The 21,249-nt window shown below is 35.6% G+C and overlaps 1 protein-coding gene across 1 annotated transcript in view; it reads left to right on the top strand.

Moving 5' to 3' along the window:
- HMCN1 (hemicentin 1) overlaps positions 1 to 21,249 on the top strand; it is a 534,342-nt gene that overhangs the window by 283,422 nt on the left and 229,671 nt on the right. The window contains exons 30-36 of the mRNA XM_004275232.3: positions 1,942 to 2,096; positions 11,329 to 11,607; positions 12,123 to 12,404; positions 13,124 to 13,232; positions 14,262 to 14,431; positions 15,608 to 15,762; positions 19,493 to 19,616. Of these exons, the coding sequence (XP_004275280.1) occupies positions 1,942 to 2,096; positions 11,329 to 11,607; positions 12,123 to 12,404; positions 13,124 to 13,232; positions 14,262 to 14,431; positions 15,608 to 15,762; positions 19,493 to 19,616 (1,274 nt within the window). The remainder of the gene's footprint in view (positions 1 to 1,941; positions 2,097 to 11,328; positions 11,608 to 12,122; positions 12,405 to 13,123; positions 13,233 to 14,261; positions 14,432 to 15,607; positions 15,763 to 19,492; positions 19,617 to 21,249) is intronic.

Raw genomic sequence — 21,249 nt, 5'->3', positions numbered from 1 at the left:
AAAGCAGCTGTCTAAGACCTAAATAGCAAAGAGTAAAGGTTTTCAGTGTATAAAATAAAGGATTGTGTAAAACCTTTTTATATGTCAATAAGAAAGACAAATAACATAGAAAAATGTGTGGAGGGTATAAACAGGCAATTAAGAAGTTATATAGTTAATCAATAAATATATTAAAAGATGCTTACCTTCAATAATTTGGAGAAGGTAAGCAAAATAATATGATTTTGTTTTTCATAGGTTAGTTTGGCAAGAAAAAGTAGAGGTTCGAAAAATATCAAGTGTTGGCTTAGAGTATGGGAAATCAGGATATAGGACTCTGATGGGACAATGTAAATTAGTACTCTGAAAGGCAATTTGTTGATATCTATTAAAATTTAAATGCTCATATGCTATAATGTAGCAATGACACTTCTGGTGTCTAGGACAGGGAAGCCGGTCATCTGTTCTGCAGGAAGGCTTGACTCCCTGAATACTCCCTGAAACACTGTGAAAGCAGAAAAGTGAAAACTGCTTAAAGCTTGACATTGGGAGAGAGGATAGATGACGTATGGCATTGTCTTATTATGAAACACTGGACAGCAATTCAAAAGAGTAAGATCAGGCTATATGTACCAAAACTATCTCCATAGCTATTGTCAAGTGAAAAGTAGAACAATAATACAATACCATTTATGTATAACAACTTTAGATTCCTCTAGCAATACATTTATGGGTGAAAAATGTTTAGAAAAACATGTGGAAGAACACAAACTAAACTGACAATCGTAAGAAGTCTAGAGAAAAGACTCACATTAGGGATAATAAAACAAGGAGACCTTTTCTTATAATGTTTTTTTCTTTGTTTCAATTTTTGTGTTACTTGCATAATTAACAATCAGTGAAAGTTTTAAAGTTACTTCAATTTGAGTAGCATTATCAAGTATTCCACTTCTTTAAACAGTTAAAATGCATTAAAATAAGGTACTTTATTCTCTTAGCTTTAGAGAACTTAAAAGAGTCATACCAAGGAATAGTATGGGATGCTACCACAGAAAATTAAATGTGTTTCCATTTAACCTTGTAGTCTGATTGGTGGCTTATTAATATAGCAGTGCATCTATTTATCATGGGGCTAGTTCACTGCAGCTTTTTAAAAACTGGCTATGGGTCTTCCTGAAAGAAGATCAATGGATTTTAAAGGCATGACTCTTAGGATATCATAGACTTTAATTACCATGATGTTTTAAGTATTAAATAAAGCTGCTGCCAAACATAAAGTAAGCATTTTATAGTAGTTAGTAAATGACTCCGTATAGTAGAAGAAGACTTCCTTGACAAATATATGTGAGCTGCCTTTGGGGTAAATATCTTTCAGTATTTATGATTATAAAAGCATTTATATTTATTACAATATCTACTTTTTAGGAAAATTGGCATGATCATTGTCTTTAGTAAGTAATAACCATTCATTCTATTGTAAATATTTTTCCAGCTGTTATAATATTAGTTTACAAATAATATTGCTTAGCTTGAAGCTCCTGTACACTTAGTTTTTCTTTTCTGAATGATGGTAGAAATTTTGGCTTTGTAAACCAAAAAAAAAAAGGGGGGGGGATGAATGAAAGAAATAAAGTTTTGTATTAATATTATTCAACAATTTAAGTTTGAAATGAAGTTCAATTTAATAATTTAATATTATTCATTTAATTTAAGGTTAAGTGAAGTTTTGTCTCAGAGTGATAATTATCTACTTTCATTAGTAAAGTGGTTTAATAATTCTGTTCTTCTGAACAGAAGTACTTAATCATATCATTGTATTTTTTTTAGATTCATACTAAAAAACTCAACTTTGATTCATATTTTAAATTCACATGATTTAATGATTTTTGTTGTGATTAATAAAAGAGAAAACATTTAGGATAACAAAAATGGGCCCATGGAATAAAATTTTACTTTTTCTAGGCCTTTATTTTTGGGAGACTCTAATATTGAAATTCTAGACAAAGGACAAATTTTACATTTAAAGAATGCACGAAGAAGTGACAAGGGACGCTACCAGTGTACTGTGTCTAATGCAGCTGGCAAACAAGCCAAGGATACAAAACTGACTATCTATAGTAAGTGTGACGTTCTTATGCTTTTTACTGTTATTACCAGTTCTCATTATACATGAAAATCAGGGTTCGCTCTACTGTTAACTGCTCTTTGATTCAATACAAGTAATTTGGAATGCTACTTACTTTAAAAGAAAAAGCCTATTTTCTTGTGTTTTAGGCTAGAACATTGCATCCAATTTTAATGTATTTTATCATTAAGTATGGATTTCTTCAAGGGGTCTAGTGATTTTCATATGACCTCACTTAAGAGGTCAAGTATGCCCTGATTTTTTAGTGTAACATAAATCAAATGTCTGTATCCCTAAAGGAGTTTTTAAAAAGCTCTAAAAAGAGTAGAGATGCATGAAATACAATGAAGATGATGGTATGAGAACAACTCAATTATTCTATTTTCATTGCATCTTGGCCTTTATTCAGACCACATGGTAATATTTTAAATGTTTTAGGCTGTGCTGCTATTTTCTCTCAGTTAAGTCCCCATCAGAGGTATGTAGCCCTCATTTCACTAAAATTCTCAATATCCCCTGAGGAAGGTGACTGCCAAAGTCATTTATTTTTTATGCCAGGAGCCATAGGAAGGCACTTGAACATTATGTTGCAGGCACAAAGAATTGCATGATAGAAAGGAATAGGACTCATTAGGCCAGTCATGCTTATTGTGGCTCTACTTCCTGCACTATCTTCTGCTTTGTATAGCGTTTGACACTCAAGGAAAGTTTAGATACCTCAGGAATGTCACTTCCTTGTAGGATCTTCCCAAACCAAACCAATCACGTCATCACTCTCTATTACGTTGTCCTAGTTTTCTTTATAGCACGGATCACTGTCTGATAGTTTAGTTGCTTACTGATGGGTTTATTTACTTATTTGCTATTTCTCTCAAAGGAAGCTAAACTTCATAAAAGCAGGGCCTTGTTTTGCATGTTCTCCACTTTAATGTCTGATACACAGTAGCTCTCAAGAAATACTTGCTCAGTGAATGAATTGTCTAGTGATACACTGTTCAGTATGGTAGGCACCAGCCACACATGACTGTTGAGCATTGGAAATGTGGCTAGTCCAAATTGAGACAAGCTGTAAGTATAAAATACACACCAGATATCAAAGACTTAATATGGAAATATAATGTAAGATACCTAAGTAATAATTTTACATTGATTACATCTGAAATGAGGATATTTTAGATATATTGGACTAAGTAAAATGTATTATTTTCCTACTTTTTAATGTGGCTACTAGAAAATTTTAAATCATATATGTGGTCTTAATTATAATTCTGTTGGACGGTGATGGTTTGAGTCATGGATGTAGAAAACAAACTTATGGTTACCAGAGGTTAGGTGGGGAGGCGGCGGGAGGATAAATTGGGAGACCGGGACTGACACATACACGCTACTATGTATAAAATAGATAACTAATGAGACCCCGCTGTATAGCACAGGGAACTTTACTCAGTACTCTGTAATGGCCTATATGGGAAAAGAATCTAAAAAAAAAAACAAAACAGAAAGAGTGGATGTATGTATAACAGATTCACTTTGCTGTACACCTGAAACTAACACAACATTGTAAATCAACTATACCCCAATAAAAATTAAAAAAAACAAAAGGAACTTGGACTTCTGAGGTAAGTGGACTTGGGTTCAGACCCAGCTTCTGCCACTTACTAACTTTGCAACTTTGGACAAATTGCCTGACCCCTCTGAGCTTCGGTCTCATCTATAAAATGGGGATAATAATAGTACCTACTTAATAATATTATTGTGAGGATCAATTGCTAGATACTTTATATTTCCCAGCTTACAGTAAAAGTTCAATGAATATTATTCATTTATTATTATCTACTTAGTGATTGTATTGTCTTGCAACTTGAAATATATGTGGAATCTGGCTTGATTTCTATATAACTTCACTGAATTGCAAATTTCCCTTTTTTAATGTTAGTTGTCTTTATATAAAGTTCAAATAGCTTTCTTGAATCAAAGAAATTTTATTTAATGCAGGCTTTTAAATCATTTCTTTCTACAAATAGAAGCCTGTGGAAGAAATCAGTCGTGAACAGACATGTATTCCAAAAAACAGTAATGTTACTGAAAGATTAGCTGTACAGGCATCCAAGTTAAACAAAAGTGGTATTGCTACCATTGGCCTCCTACCAGAACCAACCTTTTGAACAATAGGTGCAATATTTCCCCTAAGCTGTTGAATAGTTTTCTCTACATTGTTGTATTGTTGCCAAAGAATGTGATGAATACGTTTTGGTGATTCAATAAGACTCCTATTTCCATAGGAGTTGAGTTCTTTCATTTCAGATTTTCCTGTTCATTTGGTATGATGCCCTAAGGCACCGAGAAGAGAGGGCTTTGTAATGACTAAACCTTCTTAGATTGTCTGAGATGAAAGGCACTGTAACACTGTGAAGTTTTAAGTATTCAGTAATTCAGGAAATAATGCCACTTCCTCTCTAGCAAGCTTGTGTGCACCTCTGAGTGGGTAATCTTAAGCTTATTTTATTTCACTTGTGAAAATGCTTTTATTCCTAAGAATAAATGAAACAGATGCCATACTTGGGCTAACTGTGAGAACTATTTATGTAGATTTCAGGTTGAGAATGTGGTTCATAATGCAGTTTATTCATTCATTTTCTTTATTTACATACTAACGTGAGGAAAAAGAAGGTGGGTCCGATGCATCTGAAAGGCAGAAATGCACATTGTGCCTGAATTAGGGAAGAAATGGAGACAAAATATGATGAAAAATAAAAGAGATGGAGGGGAAATGGGGGGTGGGGAATGAATGTGAAAAAAAAGGAAATAAAGAGCTTTTAATAACCTATGGGGAGACTACAGATTCATAGCCAGTAGTTCTGAAGCAAAGATTTTTAACCTGCAGTCCGTGCGTAAGTTTCAGAGGTCTGAGAGTTTCCCCAAATGGTGTAAAAGTCTTTGAGTGTATATACACGGTACATTTTAATGTGCAGTGGGTTCATAACATTTACCTGTAACACCCTTCCTCAAACAGAAGTACAGGTCTCATAAAAGTATACGTGAATGAAATTGAAACAGGAAGAAATATTTATCTGGAAGATTTAAACAGTAGATGGTTTATTGTTCTGCTTTCAGCTGGAAATGTTCTTTGAGTAATTTTTTCCTCAATTTCATAAATACAAACTTTTAAAATGAACTCTTTTCAATACAAGTGATATTCCTTTGTAAAGCATTCATGGAGGGTAAGGGGTTGTTTGAACCTATGTTCTTGACTTCATTTTTTTAATTTAATTTGTTTATTTTTATTAGTTTTTATTGGAGTATGGTTGTTTTACAATGTTGTGTTAGCCTCCACTGCACAACAAAATGAATCAGCCACACATATACAGATTCCCCTCCCTTCTGGACTTCCCTCCCATTTAGGTTACCACAGTGCATTAAGTAGAGTTCCCATCTGTTTTTGACTTCATTAATGTATCATCCAACTAATTAGGCTAGCCAGTTTGTTTAGACAATTTCAGCTAAAAATTTGATGTATGTTTCCAGATTCCATCAGTAGGCTCAAATCAAAATTAAAATTTAAAGTCTGAGGGCTTCCCTGGTGGCACAGTGGTTGAGAGTCCGCCTGCCGATGCAGGGGACCACGGGTTCATGCCCCGGTCCGGGAAGATCCCACATGCCACAGAGCAGCTAGGCCCGTGAGCTATGGCCGCTGAGCCTGCGCATCTGGAGCCTGTGCTCTGCAACGGGAGAGGCCACAACAGTGAGAGGCCCACGTACTGCAAAAAAAAAAAATTAAAGTCTGAGTAAAATGTTCTTTCTTAAGATTTCAAAATGGTGGCTTGAATTGAAATTAATTATCTATAGCAGGACTTGACAAACCTTTTTTATAAAGGGCAAGTTGGTAAATATTTTAGGCTTTGCAGACTGTGAGGCAAAATCAAGGACATTATGTAGGTACTTACATAACAAAATAGAAAGAAATGTCTACCAATTGTTTATTCATGATATTCTATTTTTCTGGTAATTTTAAAAATTGTAAAATTTGTTGTAATACAAGTCTGCTAATGAGAATGGATTTCTTTTGGAGTGATAACATTTTACTTAGAGTTCAAAGTTAATGATTCCTGTCACCAAAATTAAATGCAGATGTTCATCTGTTAATACTGGTATGTAGTGAGATTTTATGTATTTCATTTTTGAAAATGTCTTTTCATTCAGATACTGTAGATACTGTCAAATACTAATATCATTTCACAAACATAAGATTTTAATTGATCATATTCATTACTTGAAAGGCATTTGCAGAATTCTGTTATATTCTCTTGATATTTGACTTTTGGCCTGCCATTCTACTCCCAATTAATCAATTCCAATTGAAGGTTAGATGGAAGGCCCTCGTTTTCAGAGGTAAAAGAACTTAAAATGTGGAAATTTCATTTGCATTTGCATCAAAGTTTGACAAACATTGTTGAAACTGAAAGTTGAGCTCAAAATATATTCACTGCAAATTTGTAGGGGAATCGAGATCTGAGTTTTGTTTGACAGCATGGAAAATGTGTAGAGGAGCTTGACATTACTTGTGATTCAAACAACAGAATGAGTACTAACAGTATAGATTTTGCATTCAAGTGCTGGTTTTATCTGGTAAGTTTAGGTTGAACTTATTAAGAAACATTGTCAAGTTTATGGCAAAACTAAATTCCAAAATCATTCAGTACTCAATAATAGTGTTTGAGGACAATTCTCATTCAGAAAAAATTCAGTCTCAGTCCTAAGCTCCAAAAATTAAAATGTAACTTTACCACCATTAAGACATTAAGCTGCTATAAGGTAGAACAAGTCATTATATTCACCTTCTACTTCTGACAAAAATTCATGGAACTGATGATATTTAAGTCCATAAGAGCAAGTAAAATACCCCATGGACAGTTCTCTTTCAATAACGCATGAATATTTTACACAAGTGCTGATGAATAGTACAAGGAATAACGATAGACTTTTAGAATTTTACATTTTAATAAATTTAAAATGTAAAATTTGTAAATTTCTCTAAACCTTTTTCTGCCCCACACGTATTTTTATCACCATCAGTTGTAGCACATCTTAGCAGATTCCACTTCAGGTTGTAATAAATTAGTGCTTTTTCAACTTCTTTGAAAATATTTTTGTCTGTAGTTGTTCCATGCAGACTATTCTTAGAGACTAATTCTTCAGTTTCTTCACCGTGGCATTGACTCCTCAAATAAAAGACAGCTAAGCAGTATCAGTAACATGTCAATTTGTCAAGAGCCAAGACTACTGTTCAGAAAAGTTGCCTTTAAAAAAAAAAAGACTATTGATATTGTCAGTTTTCTCAACTCTTCAAGCAGTTTTTCTTATGGAAAGGCTAATCATCTTAAACAAATTGATTAGTTTAGGCATAATTGTTTGCTAATGCAATCATTCTTGATTTAATTAAATCACTGTTGGTAAATGGCTCTCCTTCCTTGGCTAACAAATGAGCCACTCAGAAACTTAGATGGTAGCCTCATTTTGACTTTTTATCTTTGTGAAGAAATTCTGCCTAATGAGACATTCCATTTTATATTAATTTATCGGTTGTTTTTCTTTGAATGGGATATATTGTGATGAGTGCTTAGGCTAATAGAGTTAGTGTACACTGTATTTTTTCAAAACAGCTATAGTGTTATTAAAAAATAAACTCAGTGCTTTGCCATTGAACCTAATAACAAAATAATCCACACTGTTCTGTGCTTTAAAAATGGCACGTTTTAAAGCTTACTTTTCTTTCTTTTGTGTGTTTTGACATGGAGAGTATGCACTGGTAATAAAAGTAAAGTAAAATATCACGGTATGGTCATATTTATGGCACTTGAAATGCTGTTGGCTTATAATTGTGTCACTGAAATTTATGGTGAGCTGAGCAACAGTGAGAAGCAATGAGAACACCACATTTGGTATTTATTGCAACAATTTAACTCTGCCATTGTAGAAGTGAAAGTAGCCATAGACAGTACATAAACAAATGAGCATGACCATATTCCAATAAAACTTAATAGGTGCTGAAGTTTGAATTTCATATAATTTTTACATGTCACAAAATATTATCATTATTTTGATTTTTTCCAGTCATTTAAAAATGCAAAAACTGTGCTTAGTTCAGCATCTTGATGCCTGGCCTGTGGGCCATAATTGGCTGCCCTGATTTATATAGTAAACCACCTTATAGAAAAATTATTCCACCATCAAATTTACCTCACAATACACGCATACCTCTGAGATATTGCAGGTTCTGTTCCAGATCACCACAATAAAGCAAATATTGCAATAAAGCGAGTCACACAAATTTTTTTTGGTTTCCCAGTGCAAATAAAAGTTATGTTTACAGTATACTATAGTCTATTAAATGTACAAAAGCATTATGTCTAAAAAAGTACACACCTTAATTTAAAAATACTTTATCGCTAAAAAATACTAACCATCATCTGAGCCTTTAGCAAGTCATAGTAGTAACATTAAAATCTCTGATCAGATATACAGATTGCCAACAAACACATGAAAGAATGCTCAACATCATTAATCATTAGAGAAATGCAGATCAAAACTACAATGAGATATCATCTCACACCAGTCAGAATGGCCATCATCAAAAAATCTACAAACAATAAATGTTGGAGAGGGTGTGGAGAAAAGAGAACCCTCTTGCACTGTTGGTGGGAATGTAAATTGATACAGCCACTATGGAGAACAGTATGGAGGTTCCTTAAAATACTAAAAATAGAACTACCATATGACCCAGCAATCCCACTACTGGGCATATAGCCTGAGAAAACCATAATTCAAAAAAGAGTCATGTACCACAATGTTCATTGCAGCTCTATTTACAATAGCCAGAACATGGAAGCAACCTAAGTGCCCATCAACAGATGAATGGATACATAGGATGTGGCACATATATACAATGGAATATTACTCAGCCATAAAAAGAAACAAAATTGAGTTATTTGCAGTGAGGTGGATGGACCTAGAGTCTGTCATACAGAGTGAAGTAAGTCAGAAAGAGAAAAACAAATACTGTATGCTAACACATATATATGGAATCTGAAAAAAAAAAAAAGGTGATGAAGAACCTAGGGGCAAGATGGGAATAAAGACGCAGACCTCCCAGAGAATGGACTTGAGGACATGGGCAGGGGGAAGGGTAAGCTGAGACAAAGTGAGAGAGTGGCATGGACATATATACACATCAAATGTAAAATAGATAGCTAGTGGGAAGCAGCTGCATAGCACAGGGAGATCAGCTCGGTGCTTTGTGACCACCTAGAGGGGTGGGATAGAGAGGGTGGGAGGGAGGGAGACATAAGAGGGAAGAGATATGGGGATATATGTATATGTATAGCTGATTTCCTTTGTTATAAAGCAGAAACTAATACACTATTGTACAGCAATTATACTCCAATAAAGATGTTAAAAAAAGATATTTTTATTAAAGAATCCATCATGATCACTAAAATATAAAATAAAATCTCTGATCATAGATCTCCACAACAAATATAATAATAATGAAAAAGTTTGAAATATTGATAGAAATACCAAAATGTGACAAAGACAGGAGGTGAGCCAATGCTGTTGGAAAATAGTGCCAATAGACTTGCTCAGTGCAGACCTGCCTGCCACAGACCTTCAGTTTGTGAAAAATACAGTGTCGGCAAAGCACGGTAAAAGGAAGTATGCCTGTATGGTAGATCTTGCCTTCATTTATGTGTGAGGAAAAAAATATGTATATCAATGTTTGTCACTGTGAACTAGTTCTAAGAACAGTTATCAGAAAACATTAAGGAATTCCACTCAGATCTAGATACTATTTTCTAATATTCTTTTCCACTAAAAAGAACCAGAGCTTCTAGGAGAAATAGTTAATTCTAAGGCTGGGGCAGAGAGTATAAAGATGAGCCTGGAGCATGTAGTAGGGCCAGAAAATAAGAAAATACTAAAATAATATGATGTGAGTATGTCAAAGGGACATAGGACCGGTTGGAATAGCTCCCAAAGGCCATAACTGGAACAATTTGAACAATAAAATAAATAATGTAGTATTGGATTATACCCAAAGTATAAAATGAATCTCCATGAGTGCATATTGATATAAAGAAATAAATTGGGGAAGAGAGACTAATCTCTCATACAGAAGAATTCCAGATGATAAATTATGTAGGTATTCCCCTCTCAAGGAAGTAGAATAGCTCTCCCCCTCATATATATGGGCTGGGAAGAGTGATTCTTTTCAAAAGGGCAAAAGAGAGTAACTTTACAGTGGAGGAACCTAGCAAAATCTACCTCAACCAGGTGGTCAAGGTCAACATCATCAGTGATAAGCTGTGTTGATAGTGTGTACCCTTGATATGACTGATGAGAATGGTACTCCGTGATCGTGCTTCCAAAACCCATAACCCTAGTCCAAACATAAGAAAAACATTCTCTTCTAAAATAAAAGTTTATTTTAAAAAATTAAAGCACTCAAATTCAGGCACATGCCATTTAATTTATTTTAAGTTATTGCAGTGATAGCACAATCCTGGAATGATCGTGTTCAGAGTATGTAGCAGAGCTTGAGTCAGTGGTGTTGTTTTTCCAGCAGCAGAGTCCTCATGTGGTGTGAGAGGCCAGACATGTGGTTACTGAATTATGAAAGATACACATGTAGCCAATTAGATGAGTATAATTGAGTGAATGAACTCTCTGTGGCGGTTCCAAAAAAAAAAAAAAAGTAAGAAGAAGCAAAAGTTAAAGACTCCACAGCTATTACCAGTAGCTGGATCTGAAAGCACTTAGGCCTTTTGTATTTCCTGGGGAAAGGGCATGCAGTTGTACCTCATCTGACATTTTTGCTCCCTTGGCCTCATTTCAAACTTATTGTATTTACTTTAAGTGGGATTTATTTTGTTTTGCTTTGTTTGTCAAACACGACTTTCTTAGTTACTGTAATATGATCTATTGGGCTTAAATGAACCCCTGAAATGAAAACTGACTTTCTGCTTTTACTGAAATCTGAAACCCAAAAGGACAGTGATGAAGATTGTTTTGACAAAACAGGCAACTAATTATCAATAGGTAAATCACAGACTTCCTAATTGTCTTTAATTCATATTTACTTTAATGCATTTAAATATCTATAGCGTTTGAGACTTTGATGCAGATGCTAAAACTTAGAAGACTTGTTTCTGTTCTGGAATCCTTTGTAGTTCCACCTAGTATTAAAGGAGGGAATGTCACCACAGAAATATCAGCACTGATCAACAGCATAATTAAACTGGAATGTGAAACACGGGGACTTCCAATGCCTGCTATTACTTGGTATAAAGACGGCCAACCAATCATATCCAGCTCACAAGCACTTTATATTGATAAAGGACAATTTCTTCATATCCCTCGAGCACAGGTCTCTGATTCAGCAACATATAAGTGTCAAGTAACCAATGTTGCTGGGACTGCTGAAAAATCATTCCATGTGGATGTCTATGGTAAGGAAAAAAATATATGTTTTAATTATGTACTTTTCTGCCTATGCTTTCTAATATGGCAACATGCAATTTGTTCACTAATAAATCCCTGTTGGGTTGGGTTGTCTTCGATATGCATACATTGGAATTAGAAGAATTTGTCTCATGATTTGGAAAAATATTTTAAAAAGCTAAGGTTAGCAAGAAGTGGCCCATTCATTCAGTCAACCATCTGCCTATGGCACTAGGGAATCTAGACCATTTGATTTTTACGGAGAAGGTGAAGTAGTTCTTAGCACTAAGCTCATTCTCTCCAATTTGTCCTTTTTAAGCCAGACACAGTATAGCGTATCCGACAATATTTAGACTAATTGCAGAAAAGCTGAACCAAGAAATTCTTTCCTCAGTAGCTTAGGGGGAGATGGACATATAGGTAGTTTCTGCAGTCAAACTACGTGAGTTAAAAATGAAAAGAATCCCCTTTATTTCATGAGGATTTTAAAGAATTGCCTGAAATATTACTCTTCTCTACGTAGTTCCTCCAATGATTGAAGGTGACTTGGCTGCGCCTCTCAATAAGCAAGTGGTTATTGCTCATTCGTTGACACTGGAATGTAAAGCTGCTGGCAACCCTCCTCCAGTTCTCACCTGGTTGAAAGACGGTGTACCTGTGAAAGCGAGTAACAACATCCGCATAGAAGCTGGTGGGAAGAAACTAGAAATCATGGGTGCCCTAGAAGTCGATAGGGGACAGTATACATGTGTGGCTACCAGTGTGGCAGGAGAAAAGGAAATCAAATACGAAGTTGACGTCCTAGGTAAATGAGGATGCTGCCACCTGTATTCTCATATTCATAGCAAAACCTGACTAGTTTATTAAATGCTTTTGTGTTCATGGAATAATAAAACAATCTTAGAGAAGGTTTAGTGATCTGTTCAACTCTGGACTACACATTACTGAGTGGTGAATTGATCACCAGAGTCCCAAGATCTAAAAACCCACATAAATCTTCCACTTGCCCTGATAGGTACACTTTGTAAGTAGGTAGATGCCTTTTTACATTTGTGACAATATTTGATTGTAGTGAGTGACAGCATGGTCTCTTGTCATGAGCACTGTGTTAAACAATAGGAAACTTAGTCTGTGGCACTTGGAAAGTCATCTTGTAACCTTACATCTCTATTTCTTTATAAATTGAAGGCTTTCAATGCAGGCCCAATTTTTGAGGTTCCCTTATCTTATTCTTATGAAAATAAGCAACATAAAATATGAATCAACTTTATGTTTTGATGGCATCATCAGCCCCATAGTGCTAGATTAACAGAAAAATTCACAGTGTGTCGAAAGTATATTTATTGATCGTGGCAGATGTGTATTGTAAAAGGTATTTTACAATACATTTCTGAAGTCTCCTTCATGTACCAAATGACTATGATACTTATCAGCCTTCTAAGTGCAACTTAGTATTGCTTAAAGTGATGCTATATTTTTTCTTGTAAACATTTCTTTGTATGTTACATCCTTGCTGTTTTCTAGTGCCACCAGCTATAGAAGGAGGAGACGAAATGTCTTACTTCATTGTGATGGTTAATAACTTACTGGAGCTAGATTGTCAAGTGACAGGCTCTCCTCCACCAACTATCATGTAAGGGTTTTGGTATGTCTTCTAAATATCTCCCACTTCTTTATTTGAGTGTTTTAGAGCTATCTTGAAAGAGGTTCTGTGTCATTCAAAAGTGATTTATAAAATTATACTAATTATATCCCTCTTTTAAAAGACGTACTCTATATTCAAGGCAACTTTTATCCGATACTCACAGGGCCCATAAATCTCAATTAGAAGACTTCGTTATATGCTCTTAAAAATTACATTTTCAGTTCATAGAGACAGACTATTAAGCAGTATCTGTCAGATCTTCCTGAAGCACTGAAATGTTAAATGAACAACGGAATTTAAAACAGTATGCCAGACATATTAAGGAATAGTGGAAGTTAACATGAATATATGATTACCAATACTTTTTTCTCATTCCTTCATTCACAAAGTATTTCTTCAATACTTATCTTTCATTTCCAAAGTGCTATGGGATATGTAAAGGAACAGATACTCAGCTAACTTTTGGGCTAAAATATGTTCACACATGATTATAAAACTAAATGGAAAGTGATAATTCATAATAAATTAAAAATTATAATGCTATATGATTTTAGGATTTTATTTTACAGATGTTTTAAGATTATGTGTGTTTTGTTGGTTAATATTATTTAAACATTTGAAGTGAGTGATATGTAGGGGCATTTGCCTCTTTCTGTAGCCCAGCATTAATAGAAGAATGAAGAACTGTACACATAGTTCTTGGGTTCCAATAATATGCCAGCTTCTTTGTTAAACTAGGTTTCCTTTTTCTTTTCCCTATTTACAGTTTATTTTATTAGAGTGAGCAGATGGGAAATTAGGCAAGTACATAATTGAGAATACATATATATAAATGTATCATATATACATATATACACATATACATACATATATATAAGTATATAAGTCGAATATATGAATAAATGTAGTTCCTCCGAGATAGATAGATTGCTTTAGAAACATAGTTATTTAAGATATAGTTAGGAACATAGTTATTTAAAATATGTCTCCAGACTTCTTTTTGCCTTATTTCTGTAGGTGGCTGAAGGATGGCCAGCTAATTGATGAAAGGGATGGATTCAAGATCTTACTAAATGGACACAAACTGGTTATTGCCCAGGCTCAAGTGTCAGACACAGGCCTTTATCGGTGTGTAGCAACAAACACTGCTGGGGACCACAAGAAGGAATTTGAAGTGACTGTTCATGGTATGCTGAAGAAGGAGCATTTCACTGAAAATTCATTTATGCATTGTTTCAGTATCTAATTCAGAACTTAGCTCAGTAATCTGGATAAATCTTGAGTTGTGGAAAGTAGTGCTAATTTGAGTGAGAATTTGGATCAAATTTGAATTAGATATTGGAAAATTTTAAGGCACTTTACTAACACAGAAGATTTAACCAAGAGGTATCATGTGAATGAACTGAGACCAAATTTAAATGGTAAGAGGTATATTCTGCATAGAATGTGAGGGTCTGAGGAATGAGATCAAAGAAGATAGAAGAGGCAGGCAGCAAATTTCAAATAAAGGGGGGATACGAGTGTTCAAAGATTCAGCCAAAACAGGAGGGAGTGTGAATAAAGTCATTTCCAGAAATGGAGGCTGAGGGTGTTATGCAGGATCCAGGGCACATAAGTGCACTCAAGGAACTGGCACAATAGGGTTAGAACCATTAGTCTAATGACAGAAGCAACCCTCTGCCAGGGTATTAGGTATCTCACTTGCCAGCAGACCTTGGGAAGGGAGGGACTGGAATGAGAAACTGGAGAGTGTTTGGAAGCCACAAGTAGAGGTTTCTATGAACATCAACTTCATTATTCCCAGGCGGACTGGTTTTTTTCCTGCATTTTGATGGAATACAGCTAATGCTGTTTCTCAGTCTCAATTCCAATTCTTGAGGGAGGGAATCTGGCAGGCCCAGCTTAAATCAAGTTACTATCCTGGATTTAATCAGCCTTACTGGGGACAGAGTCATGTGGTATAAATATGGGTGCTGGAAACCCACCCCAATTTAATGAGGCAGTTCTAGAGAAAGGGCAGGTCATAGTAGATTGGGAAAACACACCAAGAGGTTGTAAACCAAACATACATGTGGATTGCAGTTGGCTGTAAATACACTTCACTTATTCTCTGGAGAATTAGAGACCCATAGTTAAGAAATAAGTAATCTCTAAAATTGCTAAAAGTTATAAGTGAAATGCATGGAATGAAATTATTCTGTTTGTTAAAATAGGCCTCTGCCCTTTTCTAAATTTTGAAGTTTCAGGTTCTTGGATACAGACTTTTAAGTGTTTGATCCCACTGATTATAGTTTTCGCTCCCTCCCTCACTTCCTTTTTTCTTCCTTCTTTCCTTTCTTCTCCTCTCTTTTTGTTAAATCTAGTTCCTCCAACAATCAAATCCTCAGGGCTTTCTGAGAGAGCTGTAGTAAGGTATAAGCCCATCACCTTGCAGTGCATAGCCAATGGCATTCCAAAGCCATCCATTACATGGTTAAAAGATGGCCAACCTGTCAACACTGCCCAAGGAAACCTCAAAGTAAGTATGAATATTATTTTGTCCAAGATGAGAAAGCTATATATGGAGCTATCATATTCTCCTTTCTTAATTATAGATTTTCCTGTTGGATAGATTTTGCAGGAAACGTACTAAAACAATATATGTTTTCCTTAGGATTTTTCAGAATTTAACTTAATATTTTGATTTGAAAAATGGAATTAATTAAAGACTAATAACAATGATGTTAATTTTAACATAGTGGTTGGTATTTTTATTATTTCAATTTATGCCTGTTTTAATTATTTAAAAACTAGTATCTTATGGATGAATAGTTCATCAGTACTAAGTAAGTCAGAGTATCCTCAGTATATTCACCATTGACCAGGATTAAGGTAGAATTATATCTATTGGTACATAAACCTAAGTGAAATGGTTTCTTGAAAAACATAGTTTAGTTTATAAACATCATGATGGCAGAGACTCAGTCTCTATGAATAAGTTCACTTGTGTATCTTTCATATTGAGTATAGTCCTGGGCATATAACTATATCTCAGTACATATTTGTTGAATTAATAGATAGGTAGATTGCAAACCTGAGTAATCTACATGATACAATTAAAATAATTAATAGATTTTGCTACTAAGATCAAGTTAATTGACTAACGTGGATTTGAGCTTTGCTTGAGGTAGGTTTCAGTAACAAGGGATGTGCCAAGTTCTTCTCCCAGCAGAAGTGATGGATATCTGTTCATTTATCATTCCTATTGCAAATTCAGTGGAACTAATCTCACATATTTGCGCTAACAAAAGATTTAATATGTAGCCTTCTAACACAGAGCAGGTAAACAACTGTTTACCTGGGAGACAGATTATTTATCATACAATCGTACAAAAGTATAATTGCAAACTGTGATGAGTAATTTTAGGAGACAGTATAGAGAGGTATAAGAACAGATAATGAGGAAAGCCTTTGAGCGTGTGTTGGTTTGCAACCCCTGGAGCTTCCCGGGTGTCATCTGAAATCGGCCCCCTATTCAGAGAGAGCAGAGAGAGATCTAAGAAAGAGGCACAGCACTCCAGATTGGTAGGGGGCAGGTTTAATAAGCAAGGGAACTTACTTACCAGGCTTGTCTTGGATGACTGCAAGATGAGTAGATCTCCTCACGTGCCCACCAAATCTTAAAAGTTTATATAGAGGTCTTAACTGGGTTCAGTCATATATCCTGTCCAGATGGTCTCAACATCACACTACTATCTCAAGGCTGCGTCCTTGGGCAGTTTCTAGCACTGGGAAAGAAGATGGAATGCACATTCCAAAAATGGGGAGAGGATGAGGAGCCTCCAAATGCCTGAGTCCAGCTCACAGGTCATCCCTGCGGTCACATCCTCTCAGTGACCTCCTCCAGCAGGGTGAGGGAGGGTAATTTATGGAGAAAGTCTTTAAGCGGAGATCTGAAGAACATATGGAGTTAAGTGGGCAAATTAATAGAAGAGAGGTGAGTAGAATCTTTCAGAGAAGATGTGCATGGGCAAACAACCTAAAGTAAAGGGGAGCATGACACCTCTTGAGAACGTGAAAGCAAGCCATTGGATTAGGGAACCAAGAGCAAGGGAGAAATGGTATTAGAGGAGACCAGAGGACAGGTAGGAGGCATTTAAGTAATGTTAATGATTTTATTTTCACTTTGCGAATTTCACAGTGTGAAATTTTTGAACAGTTTTAAGAGAAGAGTGACATGATCAGGCTTATATTTTCAGTAGTTACCTAGGCCCGTTTGGAGAATGAATTGTAGGAGTCAAGAGTAGATATGTGGAAATCAATTACTTATTTGCATTTGTCTAAGAGAGAAAAGATAGAAATTTGGACTCACATGCTGGCCATAGAGATGAGGATACATGGATATATTTGAGAGTTATTTATTGGTTAAATCATTAGGGCTTGATTATAGATTGTTGATGAAAGGTGAGGGAGTGGAGAATATCAAGAAAAATTAGTAGGAAGCTAATCTACACAAGTACATAAATAGTGATGCCATCCAGTGAGAAAGGACACTTTGGAGGAAGATAAGTTTGAGGGGGAATAACTGTGATTTGAGTTTTAGACTTCTGGGTGTTGAGTTGACCTTGAAAAAAACTAGTGGAGTTGCCAGGTAGACCATTGAATATATGGTCTTGGAGCTCAAAAGATAGTTCTGGCTGGGGATATTGGCACACAGATCATATTTGAAACGCATGGACGTAGATGAGTTAATCCGAGGGCAGAATAAAGAGTAAGAAGAAATAGAAAAAAAATGATCTAGTTCAGAATCTTAAGAAATTACTGCACTTAAAGGCCGTATGCAAAAGTCTAGAAGTGAATATAAGTATATGAATGTGCTGCTTAACGTGTTTAGTACAGTATGGATGAAGAATAAGTTACGTGGGAGTTTATGTGGGAGTGTATGGAGAGAAGATCTTATGGGGTCAGAATGCGGTAAGCCTGGAAGGCTTTGCTGAGTTCGGATTTCATTCTGGGCGAAGTGGGGAGCCATGAATGAGCTTTGAAGGGGGACTGGTAAAAGGATCAAATTTGCATTTTAGATAAATTATTCTGGCAACAGTATGCAAGGCAGATTAACAGTTCGGGAGGTTGGAAACACTGGAATATAAATTAAGGAGCCATTATAATCCCACAGTGGCTGTGAGAATGGAGACAGGGGGTCTGAGAAACACAGAGTGGTATAATTACTAAGAGAGTCAAAGTGGGCTCTGAAACCCAGATGACTGGTGTCATTAAACAAGATTGGAAACACGCAATGAGAATTTGGTTTAGAAATACAGGAAAACAGCTTTGTTTTGGATTGTTCAATTTCATGTGCTAACCTGTCCAGCAGATAGCTGGAAGCTCAGGAGAAAAGTTGAGGCCAATGCTGTAAATTTAGGAGTCTGCATGGGATTCTTCATCACAGCCATGGGTTTGGATGAAAACTATCAGAAAGCTAAGTTTCCTGTTTATGGAACAGGGAGAGGAAGCAGATTCCATAAAGTAATCTACTAAGAAAGTCAGAGAATGAGAACTGAGGGAATGCTGTACCTTCAGCTCCCAGAGGGCAGAGTGACTGAAGGAGCAGGAAGTCAACAACGCCAAATGCTGTAGATGGTGAAGGAGAGTATGAGCTCACTGCCTAGGCTGCTGCATGCTGTGATTAGAAGTTAACTGGTAACCTCTGAATAATCATTTTCAAAAAATAACCACTGAATCACCAGTTCCAAAATGGTAGAGGCTAGCTGTAATGCGTTTAAGAGGGAAATAAGGAAAACCAGTCAAGGAAATTTATCTGCATTTCCATTACTCATATTTTATAATTTTTATTGTTTTTCTGGCCCCCATGACCATTTAATCAAAAAAGATTGTTTTAAAACTATTTATGAAGTGTTACATAAATGTAACCATGTTTTTTTCAAATAGCTTAAATTTTCATCACATACCTCATAGTTGCAGTGCTAAAGTCTTTTATTCAGTGGAGTTTTATGACTGTACCAGCAGGCTTGCCTTAGGTAACACTGTTTTGTGTTTTCCAATGACTAAGAAAAGCTTTTCAATCAAAATAGTCTATTTTCTTGTGCATGATGAAGTGATCTGGCTCTAATCTATCAAAAGATAATTAAGATACTGGCATAAAAATATAACTAGATATTATAAATTTAAATGAGTTTGTCTATTCAGCAGATGTTTTCAAGTCCAAGTATAAAGTACAAAATGCTGCCATACTTTCTGATCCCAATTAGATACAGTCTTCTGGTCGAGTTCTACAAATTGCCAAAGCCCTCATGGAAGATGCTGGCAGATACACATGTGTGGCTACCAATGCAGCTGGAGAAACACAACAGCACATTCAACTGCATGTGCATGGTAATGGCATCTTCACGTCTTAACAAGAGTATTTCTGTGGCTTTTTTAAAACATAGTGGGCCCATTTTTATTGAATTGTAGTGTAAAAGAAGCAAGTGTTTATTTTAATCTGTATAAAAAAAGTATATAGTTTTTTTTACATTATTTTCATTATAATTGCTCATATTAAGATCTTCAGTTTTCAGGTTGTCAAACAGGAAGTGCTGGAGCTCATAAGTAAATAAATGCACTACCCTGTGTTTTAATTATTTGAATTCTGTCAACTGATAACTTTGTACAGATAACGTCTGTTAAAAAAAAAACCAGAAGTTGCAGGGTTTTTCCTTAGCGTTGTCTGTGATTATCCTGCTTGCCTATAAGATGGATTTTGTGAGTAGAAGCTATTCTTGACTCAGGATCTTCTCTCATGTGCTTTAATAAAAAGTCGGGTTGGCTGTGGAACACTTCATGAATACTGTAGCTTCACAGGTAAACTTGAAAGATTACCTGACCTTGAGTGTAAGACTTCACATCTCTAGAGGCTCATCAGAAAGGGCCAAGAATTGTAGGCTTGAGCTTTCCTAACTCAGCCAAGGATATTTGCAGAGAGCTAGCCAAGCTCTCATTGTACATGTTGTTCATTTTCTCTAATTCACGTGATTGCTTGTTAAACTTTTATTCATTCATTCATTCTGTCCATCCATTCATTCATATATTTACTCTACATTTTCTGAGCAATCTTAACCTAGAAGAACACTCCAGCACTTAGTTTAATTCCAGGTATATAGCAGGCAGTCAATAAATATTTAACAAATGAAACAGTAAATAGTAAGTGAATGAAAAAATTTAGTTTGAACGTGGAATTCTAATCTGTTTCTTTACATATTTTCTTTTATTTAAATCACCCAGTTAAAAGATTTATATCATCAGTTCTCTAAACGTTTCCAATAAACCAGCTTATTCTTTCCCCGGTTCTTCCAGTATGAACACCTAACTTATGGATGTCATACACACAAACCGTGTTCCTTAAGAGGACCTTTATTTTTTCATTGAATAATTAACCTAAAGACCAATATCTGAGTGTAACCATCTTGGAACAGTCTCACTATAATTGAGGGTTGGGGGACAGGCTGACCCTGCTCTCCCGTAAGTTGCCTTGAATTTACCTTGTTCCTCATAGGGCCTTGTATATCTTTCTAGTGTTCTTTGGCAGCTGTCTCCAGCATATACTCAGACCTCCACTTCCATCTAAGAGTGTGCTGGGGGTGGGCTTGTTCTCCTTCCCCATTTTTCTGCTCTGAGTCTCCTTCTCTCCTCCTTATACAGGCTATTTGTTCCCTCCCTTCCAACAGCTTCAATCCTTATCTGATCTCCATTGTTGGCTAAAGGAAATAGTTGAGTGGGATAGCATGATGTGTTGTAGTCATCTCAGGCACTGGAGTCATGCCGACTTTAGTTTAAATTCTATGCTAAACATGATCTGCGTAACCTTGAGGGAACGATTTAACCTCTCTGAGTATCTGACTTGCAGAGTGCTTTTGAGGTCTAGAGGTATTAGACGTAAAATATTTCCCACTTTTACTCTTTCAGGAGTTATCAAAAAGAAAGATTTGGTTTTGTTCTCTAGACTGGTTTAAATTACTTAAATGAAGAC

Source organism: Orcinus orca, chromosome 1 (assembly GCF_937001465.1).
Source record: "Orcinus orca chromosome 1, mOrcOrc1.1, whole genome shotgun sequence".
NCBI lineage: Eukaryota > Metazoa > Chordata > Mammalia > Artiodactyla > Delphinidae > Orcinus > Orcinus orca.
This window is presented reverse-complemented; position numbering and strand designations above follow the sequence as displayed.